Genomic DNA, 18363 nt, shown 5'->3' on the forward strand with positions numbered 1-18363 from the left:
GGCGCGCTACCTGTCTCACTCTTTTCCGGCCTCCAGCTTTTCCTGCTGGAGCCCGCCGCTTAAAGGTGGCGGGCGCGGACCGGTCATAGAGCCCATAGCGTTAAAGGTGGTTAATTTTACCTGTAAAATCCATAGATTTAGGAGGTTCCCTAGTGGCCGTTAGTGGTACAAAAAAAAATAAAAATGGGGAAAAAAGTCGCGGCTTATAGTCCGAAAAATACGGTAACTGTATACAGGTCAAACAGACAAGAAACTAGTTATTGACTAAACTGAATTTATTCTACATTTTGAAATGTTTATCTGAGGCTGCGGCCACACGAGGACGAATTCGGTCGTTTGCGTTACTGTTTAGTGTCATATAGACCGTTCGGCCACACGAGGACGACCGAATATGGCACTAAACGACTGAGGAAACGACAACGGGTCCCAAGGTGGATAGAAAGGCATACGCAACTCTCTGGGGGGTCAAACAGCTCCGTGTGTGCGCCCTATACGGACATTTTCAGATCACTGATAGTGATTGCGCAATAGCCCCGCCTCTCCCCACCTCTTCTGCTCACCTCCGCTTACCCCGCGCCATTGCTGAAGTGTTTCGCCACCAACAACAACAACAATGGCGGATCACAGAGTTGCTATCGTGCTCCGGACGCTATTGACCATGCTACAGTTGTTTATGCAACATCTACAGCAATAATGATGAGGCAATAGCCCCGCCTTTCCCCACCTCTGCTGCTCACCCCCACGTCAAAGTAAACTGCACCCTGAATTCAGATTATTTATCTTTCTCTCGCGAGTGAAGTCTAATCTGACAGGACGGAGACACGCAGCTCTGCTCACCTGCAGCTCCTCCCTCTGCAGCAAAACACACACTTCAAGTCAGATCATCACCCTTAGCTATTTTAATTACCTCTCAAACTCCTTAAACTAGTTATAAATATGTTTATTTTTACAGTCGGCCGGGTCACTCATTACTGGATCAGCTGCTGCATGAGACAGACACTGACGCTGTCCGAAGAGAGGGAGGAAAAAGAGAGGCTCCGTGTATTTTATCATTATATTATATAGAGTCGTTATTCATTTGTTTTAAAGCTCAATAAATAACAAAGAAGACCTTTGACCGGCACTTTTATAATGTTGTCCGGAAGATTTAAACTTTAATACACGCTGACTGGCGAAAAAACTCTGCCCGGTTCCCTCGGCCCCCACCGCGGAGAATAAACAGAAGGGCAACCATGACAACCATGCTTCTTCGCTGCTGTTGTGGAGGAAGTTACAGCGCCACGTACAGGCTCCTGCATGTACTGCAGCTTCTCCAGCGGTTGGAGCTAAACGGAGCGGTCTCGTGTGGACAGACACTATCCGGATAACTATTGCGTGTGGACGGAAGCTTGTTTGCGATTGCGTTAATCCTATGCGTTTAGCCGTTTTCGTCCTCGTGTGGCCGCAGCCTGATATTATCAGAGGGCAGCATTATGGATGGGTGCATTTGGTCAGGAGATAACAGCATGACAGCGTTTCCACTACAGTGTGTCTGCTCTGTAATATGAATCAAACTGACTCAGCCACCTCGATGCTCACATTTGATTTATCCTGTTATTCTGTGGCAGCTTATGACCCGTTTCCTGTCTGTCTGTCTGCTTGGCACGCACACACCCTGTTTAACCATTAACCCATCCAATTACACACACACAGCCAAAACCCCCTCCTGCAGTCCAGATTTTAAGGCTAAGTGAAAGTCGACAGCACGTATGATCTGGATTAGCATCTGAATCAGTGGCCAAACCCTCAAAGGAGTGCAGGAACTAAACCTCAACAAATCTTTATCTCAGATAAAAGAAAATTCAAAAGGAAGAAAATGTCTCTATGCAGGAGAGAGGTTTCGCTTTTAAAGTGGCCTTGTACAAGCTATTAGGTCAACATGAAAGGACGTCTAAGGAAGATCACACGGAACTCGATGCACACAAGCCGGTTCCCTCTCAGCAGCTCCATTCATGCAGAGAATCAAGTCAAAAGTGAGGATTGTGTGCAGAGTGAGCTGAAGATATAGAGAGTGGCATCTCTCCGAGCGTCTGCCTACTCTTAAAGACGGTATCTTAACGTATTACACTGGGATTAGTAGATATCAATATTCAAATGAGAAGTATTGGTCTTTGTTCTTTAGAGGACAACGGTTGGAAACCAAGTACCTGCTTTATTACGACACCAAGACGTTTGTTAACACACATAGTTTCTACCAGCATTTTAAAATCACGCCAGCATGGCAATTTACAAGATCTAGTGCAAGATGTTGCTTTTTGTTCAAACAAATAACTGCATTTACACATTTTGGGTAATGTACCTGTTAGTTTACTAAATTCTTTTTGCAGCAATATGATGTTTAATTCAGCACAGTGGATACGTTAGGAACACCAACATGCTCCTTCCAGACGGTGTAACAGTAAAGCAGCATGTTTGTCATTAATACAGTGCATAGGTATAAAGTGATCCGCCAGTAGATCAGCTAGTGTGTGTGGTGTGTGTGGTCCAGCTGTTAGTACTCACTCTGCTGCTCGCTTTGAACAGTTTAAAGCTCATCCACTTTGGCATGTCGATGTCTCCTCTGCTGTCGCTCTCTGTCTCTGACAACTCCCTCGCTTGTGTCTTAGCCACACACACAAACACGCCCTCACAATGTCTCTCCCTCTCTCTCTCGCTCTGATCAAACAGCCATGGCTTTGTATTAGATGGCAACTGCACTTTGCCTGGTGTGAGTGTGTGTGTGTGTGTGTGTGTGTGTGTGTGTGTGTGTGTGTGTGTGTGTGTGTGTGTGTGTGTGTGTGTTCACATTTCTCCCACTCCTTGGAAGTTACAGGGTCACTAAAACACTTTAAACTACCAGCGCTACTTTTGTGAGTGTCCCTCTCTTCCTGTGTGTGCGCATGTGTGTGTGTGCGTGTGCGTGTGCATGTGTGTGTGTGTGTGTGTGTGTGACACAACAGTCATATGACCAGCAGATGGCTACTGTTCGGCTTCAGTGTGAACCCGACACTGAATGCATTTGATTCATGAGAACATACACATGTAAACAATTGCTAGCCAGTGTAACAGTATATATATATAAAAAAAAAAAATCACTACGATATAAAACATTAGATATGAATCAGTTAATAATTAAGATGCCCCTTTTGTTATGTAAACGTATATCCAGTATTTATTTGTCTCCTCATGATGGTTGCATTAAAAAGCTAGTAGTGAGGTATGAGTACATTCAAAGCCACAGAGAGGTGATTCAAAGTGGGAAATAACCAACCAGGAGTTGCCAACTTTAGCTAAAGATACCTGTCAGGGAGATGTCCTGTTCATATGGCCTGCATCCAACTACAGAACTACTTTTAGATACTTTCATGTGACAGCAGTGCCAAATATGTCACTTGTAAAGCATAATAGAAGTTAGGTTGGCTACACGATGTGATATTAAGAACAGCCTGATGGAAATGATTTGCAATGATTCTAAATGGTGGCTGAGCTTAATGTTTTAGGGTCGGTGTGTCCAAAATACAAGTGAGAAAAAACGTGACATCTTGTTTCTTTCCATAAAAACAGTTTAGTTTTGCATTTTGAGATATGCATCGCTTAGATTAGTGCCACACAACACAATGGACATTAACGGCATGTTGTTTGTAATGTTAAAGTTATATTCAAACGCGACTCGAGCCTCTCTTTATGAACAGTCATTTGAGTTGAGCTAATGACAGCTTGCTGACATGCTCACAATGACAAAGATAACATTCTGATGGAAAGTATTTCCACAGTCAGAAATATCAGCTTAATGATGGAGTTAGAGGAAAAGTCAGAGATCTCCAAAGTCAGTAGGATTTAGAAAACATGAATATCTGCATAAATAGAAAATGTGTGGCTTAAAGTGGCCTCAAGAGGCAGACGTACACATGAGGTATTTGAGAAAACAAGGGTTTCTTTTTAATCCCCTGTGTTAGTGGGCTTTTAACTTAAGGTAATTATTATATGTACAGCACTTTGGCTCGACCAAAAATCGTTTTAAAAATCTGCTATATAAATAAAACTTGATTTGATTTAAAAGCTGGAATCATTCATCTGGATGACCAAGTCTGACACAAGTGAGGCGTCATGAACTATTTAATTCATTCAAGCCACTGGGATAAACATGAGGTTGCTGAGCACCTTTTCCAACCAGCGATGCATGTTCAGTCCTATAGGAGAAATATGCTTGTAGATTTTATTGGTTATGGCTCAAAGAAGAAACAACATTTTTCACTCCAAATGAAGTCGGAGGCTAAAAACAGTATTTGTCCTCTGACCTGCAGGGCTGTGGTGGAGCCATGCGGGCTGCCAGCTGCTGGAACAATGCTTTAAATAACGTGAAAACCACAGACTGTGCCACAGCTTACTCACTGCACCAAGAAACGTCACAGAAAAGAGATATTCCACTCAACGTCACATAGCTATCAAATAGCATAACACCATGTTGGAGAACTGGCCCAATCCCAAACAACACAGAGCTGAAGGGAAAACTGACATACAGCTGTCCTTTAGTATTTTGAAAGTAGCACAATAAGTATTTTTATATAAATGAAAATACTATCAATAATCAAGGTTGTGTCTTCCTGGTCGAATGTACTTATTGTAAGTCGCTTTGGATAAAAGCGTCAGCTAAATGCAATGTAATGTAATGTAATGTAAAATGACAAATAAGGAAGGTCGTCAATGATTGTTTGATAATTTCCTTTGACCTTACATATTTTAAAGTTAAGGTCTATTTCTAAAACAGGCTAGGGACCTATTGTCTTCATAAATAAAAGAAAACATGGATGGATGGTCACAAGCTATGCCATTCGCTTTGACCTTTTGCTACTTTAACCTTTGCTAATTAGAGAGAGCAGTCATTACTTACATGACCACAAGAGGTCACTTAAATGTAGAAACGGGTTGGTTTAACCATTATTGATTTTTTTTCCTGTGGTTTTTGGCTGCTTATACAATTGGTTTAAATTAAAAGGTCAGAATCTTTGCTATATATATATATATATATACACAATGGTGTATATATATATACAAAAAAGTATATTTAGTCAGCCACCAATTGTGCAAGTTCTACCACTTAAAAATATGAGAGGCCTGTAATTTTCATCCTAGGTATACCTCAACTATGAGAGACAGAATGAGAAGGAAAAAAATCCAGAAAATCACATTGTCTGATTTTTAAAGAATTTATTTGCAAATTATGGTGGAAAATAAGTATTTGGTCAATAACAAAAGTTCATCTCAATACTTTGTTATATACCCTTTGTTGGCAATGACAGAGGTCAAACGTTTTCTGTAAGTCTTCACAAGGTTTTCACACACTGTTGCTGGTATTTTGGCCCATTCCTCTATGCAGATCTCCTCTAGAGCAGTGATGTTTTGGGGCTGTCGCTGGGCAACACAGACTTTCAACTCCCTTCAAAGATTTTCTATAGGGTTGAGATCTGGAGACTGGCTAGGCCACTCCAGGACCTTGAAATGCTTCTTACGAAGCCACTCCTTCGTTGCCCGGGCGGTGTGTTTGGGATCATTGTCATGCTGAAAGACCCAGCCACGTTTCATCTTCAATGCCCTTGCTGATGGAAGGAGGTTGTCACTCAAAATCTCACGATACATGGCCCCATTCATTCTTTCCTTTACACGGATCAGTCGTCCTGGTCCCTTTGCAGAAAAACAGCCCCAAAGCATGATGTTTCCACCCCCATGTTTCACAGTAGGTATGGTGTTCTTTGGATGCAACTCAGCATTCTTTCTCCTCCAAACACGTCTAGTTGAGTTTTTACCAAAAAGTTCTATTTTGGTTTCATCTGTCCATATGACATTCTCCCAATCCTCTTCTGGATCATCTAAATGCTCTCTAGCAAACTTCAGACGGGCCTGGACATGTACTGGCTTAAGCATGGGGACACGTCTGGCACTGCAGGATTTGAGTCCCTGGCGGCGTAGTGTGTTACTGATGGTGGCCTTTGTTACTTTGGTCCCAGCTCTCTGCAGGTCATTGACTCGGTCCCCCCGTTCTTGTGATCATTTTGACCCCACGGGGTGAGATCTTGCATGGAGCCCCATATCGAGGGAGATTATCAGTGGTCTTGTATGTCTTCCATTTTCTAATAATTGCTCCCACAGTTGATTTCTTCACACCAAGCTGCTTACCTATTGCAGATTCAGTCTTCCCAGCCTGGTGCAGGTCTACAATTTTGTTTCTGTTGTCCTTTGACAGCTCTTTGGTCTTGGCCATAGTGGAGTTTGGAGAGTGACTGTTTGAGGTTGTGGACAGGTGTCTTTTATACTGATAACGAGTTCAAGCAGGTGCCATTAATACAGTTAACAAGTGGAGGACAGAGGAGGCTCTTAAAGAAGAAGTTACAGGTCTGTGAGAGCCAGACATCTTGTTTGTGTGTAGGTGACCAAATACTTATTTTACCGAGGAATTTACCAATTAATTCATTAAAAATCCTACAATGTGATTTCCTGGATTCTTTCTCCCCATTCTGTCTCTCATAGTTGAAGTGTACCTAGGATGAACATTAAAGGCCTCTCATCTTTTTAAGTGGGAGAACTTGCACAATTGGTGGCTGACTAAATACTTTTTTGCCCCACAGTATGTGGGTCTATTCATCAATGTCAAGTGTAGTTACCGTAGGTCCCTTATTGTCCTCCTGCACCGTTTAGGAATGAATGTACCTATAACAGTGCTTTAATTTCCCCAATCAATGTCTAAAAATGTATGGTCTATACATGAATTCTATGTGTATTTCATGTTTAAATGCATAGAGCCTCTCTGTCTATCAGCAAATCTTTCTCACTGATCACAACAAGATGCAAGATATAACAATGCTGTCAATACTTCAGGAGGAGCTTCAATCTGTCGGAAGTGCTGCTTAATGTCAACCTGCTGCTCAAACAGTAGGAGAGGTAGGGCTGCTCAATGCATCGTATTTTAATCGCAATTACGATGTTGTCTTGCAACGATTACGAAAACAACGTAATCAAAATAAAAGGATTTTTTTAATTGTTTTTTCAGTTGAATTTTACTTAAAGTTCAGGGTAATCAACTGTTAAAAACATACTGTTCAATAAATGGATGATTTCAAAGTAAATGGATAATCGTTTTTAATAATCGTGATATCAATTATTGACCCAAATAATCGAGATTATGATTTTTGCCATAATCGAGCAGCCCTAAAGAGAGGTGGTTTGAAGTAACCTTAATTACTCTACTACTGTTTTTTTATAAGCATACTAACAAGGATTCATTGAGACAGAGAGAAAGACAGAGGGAAAAAAACAAAACTCTGCAAAGACGACGAGAGGGGGGGGGGGGGTGGCTCGTCATATAAAACTTGTCCAAAAACACCAGAAACAGTAGTTGTACACACACACACACACACACACACACACACACACACACACACACACACACACACACACAGACAGCCAGTGGAACATCTGACTATGCTGGGTTGTTATTATAGTTTACGTGGGAGAGAGGGAGACAGAGAGAGGGAGACAGAAAAAGCGAGACTGAGAGAAATATGTTAAATTTGAAAAAGGGAAGAAGAAAAGACCGCTTGACTGCAAAAAGAGCAACAAATGGTGGGTGTGTCCATCGAGTCAAGGAAAAACAGAGGCGAGAAAAAAAGGCGAGGCAAGAACAAGAGGGCAAGACAGAAAAAGGTAGGCCATGGACTACCAAAACAAATTGTTAAAGATTTCATTATGGAACTTATATCACTTTTTTCTTCATTAATATAGTAATTTATGTCGGGCTAGAGTGGCTTGTATGTGCGTAAGAGCTGATTGTGACTCACTGAAAGTGTCACAACTGGAAAGAAAACCCATTGTATTCAAACTATCTGGAAAGGTACACCTCGAGTTTCGTCTTGCTGTGTTTAAAACAGTAACCTGCTGATTGGAAAATCATTTCCAAAGCTTTAAAGTGGAAGGCTTCTACAGTATAAAGAGACATTTAGCAAAAGGTACACCTCAAGAGCGTTAAACAAACAAGCCTGATCCAATAATTGACTGAACAAATAGCATATATTGACTTATTAACTCCAGAATACACAAAGAATTAGTATACTTTATGATAAACATCCCTGGAGATACTGCCGAGCCTTGGGAACCACCTTTCACATGCAAGACAAAAAGCACGGCTCCGCCTCAACTAACCTCCTGGGAGAAAGAGAATAATCTCTCAAACCAGACATGCCTCCAGTTATCCTTTTTTGTACTCAAACAAAGATAAAGTAAACAAGTGCTGTAGACAAAGTGAATGAAAAGAGAGGATCGTAATTTGTCAAAAGGGATATTACAGGGTATATATATATATATATATATATAAGACCTTCTTTAAGACCCTTTCCATACATTTTAAGACGTCATCGCCACTTGGAGTTCTAACCGGTTACCTTGGCGACACACTTTACCTCACATTGACTATATACAGTATTGATTGTCCTTCCTCCTTATCTTCCAACCATTTGGACGCAGACTTGCATTTCCCCATAACGATGTTGCTTAACAACCGGCGTAAACGGACCTTCGCGCGCTATCAAACAGTGAGCGCGCAATGTCCTGTTCAGATGACGTCAAACCCAACGGGATGCCATCAATAAACTACAGAATCACACTACACACTTACGCAATGATTACATTCAGGCAGACTGTAGAACACAACCTCTTTGGACCATTTATATACTTATTGAACACAAGCTACAAAATGTAACACCTTGGAAAATGCCCTTTAATACTTTTTAATAGCCTTCATCTTTGCTAAATTGATTTATCAACTTTTAATACTTTTTAAGATCCCGTGGACACCCTGATATTGTTTTTTAATGTTTCTTACATTTTACAGCACCTTCCTGAGAAAGAGAAGAGACAGTATGAGACAAATAAAGAGCTGTTTGAACATTAAAGCATGGAGACATGTCAGAGGCACAGAATGTTAATGTGAAGCTGAAATTAGCATAATGGGGCCCCTTCTATGAAAGAAACGACATCCAAGAAATACCGCTCACATTGAAAGCCATGCTCCGCGGTGTCAGCGTATGAAATATGAAACGTATCAAAACAAATCTAGGCACTTCTTTTCTCTTTGGTTCTTTCCGGAAAGCAGAAGAGGAGGATCCAAAAAAAGCAAGCTCGTCTTCTCTAAGTCCTAGAACCAATAAACTGGAGCTGAACAACAACACGCCCACACTCAAAACAAGCTGGAACAATTCATTATGATGTTTTCATTGGACAGGAAGAGGTGGGGAGACAACATGGACACGCAATAAAACATCACGCACACATTTAGAGTTTGTGCGTGGTATCAGTTGTTCACGTCCATTTATTGTAAACACATGTTTTTTATGTTAAAATCGGAAAGAAATAGGAAGTTAAAGACCAGAATAAAATCAAGAAGCAAGTGGAAATACTACAGCACACACACAAGCCTCACTGTTGACAGCATTCTGACTGAGCGAAGAAGTGTGTGTACGTGCACGGTTCTGACATTTAGAGGCAGTGTAGTGTGTGGGCGTGGGGTTGCACAGTGAAAAGGCCACACTGTGTAACAGTACAGTGGGAGGCCATGACAGACATCTGTGTGTGTGTGTGTGTGTGTGTGTGTGTGTGTGTGTGCGCATAGCGGTCAAAAGGGAGGTACAGCAACCATTGCAAATTGAAAACAACAGATATAATTGTGGAATCCAAAGCACCAAAACAACGGCACATGTCCTGACTTGTTGTATATTTGCAAATGTAATTCAGCTATATCCAAATACCAAATTCAGGTTTGAACTGTTTCTATTGGTTTGCCATATCCAAAACCATGTGTCAGAAAGTACTCGAGCATTGGTAAGTACTTTTTAAACACAGGAGGGGTGACGCAACAGACGTAGTTCGGTACACCCTGATCCTAAACAACTATTAAAGCTCTTTTATCGTTAAACCCAATCATTTCTTACGGTGGTTTTAAGAGAGGACACACCATAAAAAACAAAAGCAAACAAAGAACACAGGACCTCGGTTTTCCTTCTTACTATAAAAGGATTAAAGGTGGGCTTACTTGGATGTGAGACGGTGGTTGATAGGAGGCATCAGGACAGACGCCTGCACACCACCTGAAGAGGTTTCTCATCGCTGACCTATCCTCTGTTCATATACTGCTGGATTCCTCTCATACACACACATCAAATACACACACACCTTAACACACACATCATCTTCATTTATAGTAAACCTTCACAGAGTTGGGATTCCCTTTCGTCTAAGAGATCACATGTGCACAAACACAGTCTGTCCACAGTCTGTCTGCCACTGGCACTAACACAGCCCCTGCTTCTACCTATTGCAGCCGAGTGGGAGACCCTGTAGCGCTGACACAGCTGTGGGTCATCAGCTCATTAAGAGCCACAGAGCCAATCAGCTGCCTGGAAGTCCTTTACCTTCCTTTGGCATTCGGTGAACTGTGAGTGCTTCCTACCTTGTCGCTGTCGACAGTGTTCTGGGACGTCCTGGAGGCGATGGAGACGGTATCTGGTTGGCTGCCGTCTCCCTGACTGTCTCCATCTTCTCCTCCTTCCCTGAACACACCATCAGAATATCTTTGATTACATCTATGTCCATCTCACACCCTTTCAGTGTTAGGATGTGACAACACTTAGACAATGACAGATGGGACAATACTATTTTTCATTTTATTTTTTGTATTTATTTATTTAATACTATCACTGTTTTAAATCTTATCTGCTGTGATGACATGTTTTACCACGTGAAAAGCTTTCTGCGCACGGTGCCACTGTTTACAATCATGATGTTTGTAGTTGTGGCAACAGTAGAAGTGGGAAAAAGTAAAGTCCTTAAGCCAGGAAGTTCCAGGAAAGGACATTTCACTGAGTTTTAAGGGCATGCATGCAGTCAGTGAGGGTCAGTTTTGTGTAGGCAATAATCTGCAATTCTATAGGGCAGCCGTGTTTGGGAAAAATACTATAATGACACCAATTTTGTTACAAAAATATTATTTTATTATATACTTTTTCTTTCCTTTACAACTTGTGGAGATGTACTTTCCTATCATAGTGACTACAAGTGAAAAAGTTTGTCTTTTAAGGAATTTATTCACCATATTTAGACATTTTATCCCTACTGTAAATGTACCAATACCAGGTATTGACTAAATTGATGTGTGCTTATGAGCATCTCAAACGTCAACACACACATCTTCATCGAAAACAATTGTTTTATATAAGTGTAAATTGTGTTTGTGAGTCCTTGCTTACCTCTTAGCGTTATTCCTTGGTTTGGTCATTGCTGGTGTTTTGGGCACGTGCAGGGGCTCTTTGAGCGGCCCCTTCAGGTGAGTCATCCTCTCCTGGATCACCTCCCTGATGTTCTTAATCCACTCCTGTTTAGCCTCCATATTGGACGCCTGGTGGAGAGAGAACTATGGTTAACTTTAAATAAAAAGTTCTTGATGATAGCAAACCAGAACAGACACATCTAATCATAGGACAGTACATGTTTCATTTAAATTGAAATTGACTTGCCTTTAGCACCGTTTTGTTATCAGAGGACGGGGTTCTTCCTGCCCAAAGTGCAAATTTACATGGATCGCCCTCAATGTGCTCGGTCACCCCCAACTCCGATGTCTGCAGGACAGATGTGTAAGTCAGTGACAGATAACCATATCAAAACACACAGAAGTTATTACTGCATGCAAACAGACACATGTTAAAACCATGCATGGCAGCACACACACTCACCAGTAGTTTGGTCTTGTACTGGTACTTGGTTCTTCCAGCTGAGTCCTTGATCTCCTTGCTGAAGACCAGGGAGAACTCGAACAGGAAGAGGTGTCGGTCCCGCCCCTTCCTGATCAGCGAGCGTGGATCCCAGACCTGGAAACTGTCCTGCAGGATCAGCTCGCCCTGCACCTCCAGGTTCTCCTCAAACCCTGAGGACGAGAGGGACAAGACTTGATATCAACTGAGCTGCTCAAAGTCTGAACATACAGACAATCATCAGGGGGCATAGAAAAACAACATGAGGGACTATGTCTATTTGAAAATTTTGTTAGTCATTAAATCAAGTTAACACATCTGGGAAAGAAAATGCTTTATGTTTACATATTTTTAAAGACACATTTTATAAATTGTAATAAGAACAAATGTAATTTTTACAATTATTCAGTATGCACAGTTTCTTACCCTCCATCATGGCGAGATGCATGGCATCATTAGCTCTCTTCGGGACACCGAGCATCACCTCCAAGCCATCTTTAATCTCCCCTTTCCCCTCCTCACAACATGACAGTAGCTCCTGCAAAGTGAGAGGGGAAGATATCAGATATAATGAGGGGGGGGGAACAGAGCAGAAAAGCATCTAAATTGATTTGTGTAATCTAAACGTCTGTGTACCAACCTTAAGCAGTAGTTGGTACTTGGTGATCCTCTGGACCGGTTTAATGAGGTAGGAGGAGATGGAGTTAGCCAGTCCACGTTTCTGCTGAATCTCCTGTTTATACACAGACAGAACATTACGGCAAACCTTTCAAGTTCAACATTAGAGCAATTGTCATAACTGAGAATCTAAACTATCTCATGACCAAACAGCACCACCTAGTGACGAGGAGGGGAGCCTCACAATCGTCCCCATCTCCAGCTGCAGGAGGGAAATTAAAAAGCAGCAGCTGCACGCAAACAATTCCCCCTCCAGGTCTAAGCAATCTGCCTGACGACTGGCGTGCTAAATTAAAATGATAAATTAGAGCCGTTTATCTCCATGTTCCACAGTAGGCATCCGTCACACAGATGTCCCCGTATCAAGCGTGTGTTGGGTTATCTGCTGCGTTTTATACTGAGGCATCACAACGAGCATGATATTACACTGCTTCAGGTGTTCGTGAAGACATCAGTTTAGTATCCTGAAACTTACAGAAGTAAATTGTGTATGAACTTGTGTGTTAAGAAGCTTGAGAGAAGCCCAGATTGGGTCAGTTTACTAGGAGGTGGTTGAAAGAGACAATGATGTTAGCTGTCGGATGGATGAGATGAAATGATGTAAATGGATCTGTGGCAGAAGGATGACGGGATTACTCACGTCGAAGAAGGTGCCGGCATGTTCCAGTATGAGCTGACTGGAGTCCGGTTTGTTCTTACAGTAATCAACATAAATGTGGAACTTATCAGCCTGGAAAACAGGAGGGGAGGGGACATAAGGTTTTACAGGTATGCTCTGTTCAAGCTTAAACCCACATTAGGACTTTTAAGGACACATTGGTTTGACAACATGAAGGCCGACTCTCACCCAGGTGACGAAGCAGTGACCCACATCCTCTGGAAGCTGCTCATAGTTCACCAGCTCCTTCAGGAAAATACTGCACACACATAAGCAAAAGGTCATAATGTAGACTTTTTTCTGACATGGATCAACCCTGATAATTGATCTAAATATAAAGTGACTGTCGGGAATAATCTGGCTTTCTTTGACAGTAAAACAAAATGTCCAGACCACTAAGAATGTCTTTTTCCCCAAAAGAACAAGCAGGTTAAAAGCTCCTTTAAGATCTAAATGGAGGCAATGAGAAACTCCAGGAGAACACGAGCTGTCTTTGAAGGAAGACCTCAAAGCTGCTTCTTCATCTCCCCTTCAGGTAACATATCAGAAGAAGAACAAAGTTACCCTTGGGAGTTTTTAAAGCTCTGACAATGAAGTGCATTTCCAAGGCTTAGAATCAAAGCATTTCCAAGGCAACAGGCCAGGGTTTTTGCTACGCTTGTATCTTCCCACGTTGTTTCAGAAAGCTCTCGGTGGTAAACACGGACCACGTACACTTCCCCTGCACACTGGATCATATCACATACACATTGTATGTGTCTCTCACTTGTTGTGGAAGTCGCAGATAGCCTGCATGTTGCCGAAGACGATGTGCTCCTTGTTAGCGATGGCGGCAGGAACCTCCTCCACGCCGTTGGTCATCTCCCACAGGTAGTTCTGACAGAGAGACAGCAGGCAGGTGAGGTAGACAGGAAAACATGTGTTGTTTCAAAACAGAATCGGACGAGCAGAACTGTTCCCATACCTCGAGACACTCTTGGAGGTCTTTGACGTAGGTCTTCTCTGTCTGCAGCAGCTCTGCCATGATGAACCTGAGACAAGGACAACATTTAGGCAAGGCAAGTTTATTTATATAGCACTTTTCAACACAAGGCAATTCAAAGTGCTTTACAAAAAAGAAAGACATTAAGAAAATGGCATTTAAAATCAGTCATTAAAAATAAAAGCTAATAAAATAAACATAAAAAAATACATGGATAAAAGTTACAGTGCAGTCTAAGATATGAATAGTTCAATTAAAAGCAGCGACAAAAAGAAAAGTCTTCAGCCTGGGTACGCAGTGTGTGTGTGTGTGTGTGTGTGTGTGTGTGTGTGTGTGTGTGTGTGTGTGTGTGTGTGTGTGTTGTGTGTGTGTGTGTGTGTGTGTGTGTGTGTGTGTGTGTGTGTGTGTGTGGTGTGTGTGTGTGTGTGTGTGTGTGTGTGTGTGTGTGTGTGTGTGTGTGTTTAGAGGGAAACATCACGAGGATCAGCTGGCATGAATTATGCATTACGTTTTTATTTTTATTTTAATTTTATTTATTGAACATGTCCGAAACAAAACAAAACATATAATAATATTAATATATATATCATTTTCTTTCTTGTTTTTTCTCACTCATAATAATAATTATAACAAAGTACAAAAAATAAATTATGCAAAATAAAACAATAAATAAATAAATAATATATATATATATTATATAGAGGTCAGATGAGTTTACAGACGTTCCTCTTTTCTTCATAAAATGTCAAGACAAAACCATTTCAGATGCTTCAGAGGACATACTTAAACTTTAAACATAATTATGTTTTCTTTAATGTCTTTAAAAATAGGAATTTTGGAAGACTATAGGAAGCAGATGATGACTATGATAACAACAGATTGAGAAGACACTCCTTTGGGAGTAGATATGAATTCATTGAGTTAAATGGGGTACATTACTGCATCCTGTCACATACTCCATGTGTGTCAGGCTTGGGCCATGCTGCACACTCGGTCTATTATTTTACAAACTTGGACGCTTGAATTAAAATAGCATTTCTTATACCTTACATGTGTCACAGTTTTGGTGCCATTTTTGTAATTTTTACGTAAGAAGTTCTCATTGTGTAAAGACTTTTTTCTCTGCCGTGCTCTTCCTAACTTCCTTCCTGCACTCACTCTTTCTTCCTGGCAGACTTCCTCTTCTCCTCGTTGACCTCGGGGTTGGGGTCACGCAGCTTGACCTCGGGGTCGTCTGTCAGGCTGGCAGGAATGATATCCAACTCCAAGTCTTTATTGTCCTGCGTAAAGGAACGCACATATATCTTTTAATCAATAATCTGAAACACAAATATGGAGTAAAAGGGAAGAAACCACGGTGTAGTGAGTGTGTACCTCAGAGCTGACCCCCAGGCTTCTCTCCAGGCTCTCCTGGTATTTGCCCATGCGCAGGGAGAAGTCTCGGTATCGGCGGTCCACCGTGCTGACCCAGCGCTTCAGCTCCGACACGTGGGCGTGGCCTTTCTCCACCAGGTTGTCCGCTAACTGGATCAGAAGCTTCACCTTCTCCTTGGTTTGCTGCCGGAAGTAAACACACACACACTGATTAGACACTGCAGGATTTACCTCAGGATGATGCTCTGAGTCTCCTTCTGACGGCAAGTGAACAGACTAAACCCTGTTTTAGTGTGTGACATCACTCATTTAGCTTTTTCTATATGGGGTGATATATTATTACCTGTTCATTTCATACATGAATTTAGAATATTGGATTTCATTGACTATTTTCTCATTTTTTAAAAGTCAAAATCGAATTGGTCCCAGAAAGAACTTTCATGTCTTATTTAGACTAACACTTAAGATTAAATCAAAGTTTATACTGTAAGGGCATCACTAACATTGAGTCTTAATATGTACAAGGAGATACAGTTACACTCGAGCAGTGCTTCTTAAAGTGTGGTCCGCGGACCACTGGTGGTCCGTGAGCGCCCCCTGGTGGTCCGTGAGTATATTGGTAACATTTCAAATTTGAAATAAATCAATACATTTAGCTTTCCGCACTCTCGGGGGAATATCTCCGCAATTGAGTGAGCTTAAGTTTCACTTTCAATTGCGTGATATAGCCCAGGGCAACACCTTCGTCACACATGTTGCCACCTGTTTGTACCATTTTCAGGCGATTTGTAATCTGTTCTAGAAAAACCATGTGTTTTTTTATATTTGTAGAGTTAGGTGGTCCGCGAGTGTTTTTTTATTGGTTAAGTGGTCCTTGGTATGAAAAAGTTTGAGAAACACTGCACTAGAGATACAGTTTTTAAATATTACTTCAACTTGATTGATGATCCCAATATATTTAACACACACACACACACACACACACACACACACACACACACACACACACACACACACACACACACACACACACACACACACACACACACACTGCGTACCTTGGCATTGAGTCTGAAGTGATGGTAGTCGTTGAGGAGTTGCTGTGTCTCCTCGCTGCATTCACCAGGTGATGTGTGTGTTGCCAGGTAAACTTCACCTGACTCTTGGATCCAATCCAACGCCTGCACACACACACACACACACACACACACACACACACACACACACACACACACACACACACACACACACACACACACACACACACACACACACACACACACACACACACACACACACACACACACACACACACATAATAAACAAGATGTCTCTTTCGTGCTGCTCATTTCGTTTTCATCTTGTTTCACTAAAGCACACACACATACACTCTCATACACGCTGACCTGTTTGGCGCTGCGTTCAAACACCAAGTACTGCTGACATTGGTCCAGCCTTCGCTTCTTCAACGTCCAGAAGTGAAGCACTCGGTTCTCTCTCTGCAGCAGCTCATTCAGAATGGCTGCACAACAAAGGAAGCACACCACAATTCATGATTTAATGAACACTTACTCCGTCGTCCTAAAATATTCCCCCAGATTCCAAACGTCCAACGATTCCAAAGGTTAAATAATTAAACAAAATGAATAAATAAAGTCCAGACAAAAAAATCAATATGTTTATCTGCCAGTGCAACATTCAAAAAGTAGCATTACATAGAGATTTAAACTGTTAGAGAAATGGCAGCAGTATCTATTTCCAGGTGTATCGTCAGCAGCAGCAGAACTGACCTTTGACCTGCTGTTCGGGCCCTCTGGTGTGACCGGAGGCTCCGGGCATGCTCACGTTGTTCCTGTGGATGTACTTCAGAAACACCTCTGCGTTCCTCCGGGCCAGAGTGCACGCCTGCAGCACAGCGACACGGTGCTCATACCAACACACTCCTGACACAACTTCATTATCACTTTAGTAAGTTCCAGTACTATTACCACGGCAACACACAACAGCTTTGTAAGCCTGTTTGGCTCTGTCTCAGTAGGCAAGTGCACTATTGTATGATGTATATTGAATCCTATGGTTGTATTTATTTTGTTGTAGTTTGGTGTATCCCAACCTTTTCTGTATATTCTACAGATAATTTGATACTACAGATATACATCTTTCTACTGTTGATATAAATCTATTATATGGATTTCGTGGATTCACCTTCTCATTACAGACACATGCATTTCCTAACATTCGGTCTATATGCTGTAAAATGTATTATCTCTTCGATTTCCACACGGCATCTATTGCACGTCTGTCCGTCCTGGGAGAGGGATCCTTCCTCTGTTGCTCTCCCTGAGGTTTCTCCCATGTTCCCTTTAAACTGTGGGTTTTCTCTGGAAGTGTTTCCTTGTACGATGTGAGGGTCTAAGGACAGAGGGTCTAAGGACAGAGGGTCTAAGGACAGAGGGTGTCGTATTGTCATACTGATATTCTGAACAATCTGTGCTGTTGTATTTGCTGTAAAGTGTCTCGACTGTAGGCTATTTTTATTTTATGTACAGCACTTTGGCTCGACCAAACATCGTTTATAAATGTGCTATATAAATAAAACTTGATTTGATTTATTAACGTATCAGTCATTTTATTGCTATGAAACTGAACAAGTAACCAATATTTCATCTAATCTAAAAGTGTCCAAAAAAATTATTAAAATATGTATTTATCACCAGGTCTCTTACAGATTAGTTTGGTATAAAAACCTTGATTAAGTTTGTTAAAGTTAGAAATATTTCAACTATATCTGTCTTATTCTGCAGGTGCTTCTGCTTCACCCTGTTTCCTGACGTGGATAAGAGAGAAGAATCACCTTAAGG

General features: G+C 41.5%; 1 protein-coding gene across 3 annotated transcripts in view; it reads right to left on the reverse strand.

Moving 5' to 3' along the window:
* kalrna (kalirin RhoGEF kinase a) overlaps positions 1-18363 on the reverse strand; it is a 152441-nt gene that overhangs the window by 54026 nt on the left and 80052 nt on the right. For all 3 annotated transcript variants that reach the window (XR_011645145.1, XM_034110128.2, XM_034110126.2), the window contains exons 23-38: positions 18357-18363; positions 17293-17407; positions 16909-17024; positions 16561-16683; positions 15503-15685; positions 15287-15408; positions 14111-14177; positions 13913-14022; positions 13336-13405; positions 13129-13218; positions 12451-12543; positions 12237-12348; positions 11793-11983; positions 11577-11678; positions 11310-11458; positions 10514-10613 (exon numbers count right to left, since the gene is read on the reverse strand). The exon at positions 18357-18363 is cut by the window's right edge and continues 143 nt beyond it. Coding sequence is in view for 2 of the 3 variants with exons in the window: in XM_034110128.2 (XP_033966019.1) it covers positions 10514-10613; positions 11310-11458; positions 11577-11678; positions 11793-11983; positions 12237-12348; positions 12451-12543; positions 13129-13218; positions 13336-13405; positions 13913-14022; positions 14111-14177; positions 15287-15408; positions 15503-15685; positions 16561-16683; positions 16909-17024; positions 17293-17407; positions 18357-18363 (1750 nt within the window). In the remaining variant the exon portion in view is untranslated. The remainder of the gene's footprint in view (positions 1-10513; positions 10614-11309; positions 11459-11576; positions 11679-11792; positions 11984-12236; positions 12349-12450; positions 12544-13128; positions 13219-13335; positions 13406-13912; positions 14023-14110; positions 14178-15286; positions 15409-15502; positions 15686-16560; positions 16684-16908; positions 17025-17292; positions 17408-18356) is intronic.

This window comes from Pseudochaenichthys georgianus, chromosome 21 (assembly GCF_902827115.2).
Source record: "Pseudochaenichthys georgianus chromosome 21, fPseGeo1.2, whole genome shotgun sequence".
Lineage (NCBI taxonomy): Eukaryota > Metazoa > Chordata > Actinopteri > Perciformes > Channichthyidae > Pseudochaenichthys > Pseudochaenichthys georgianus.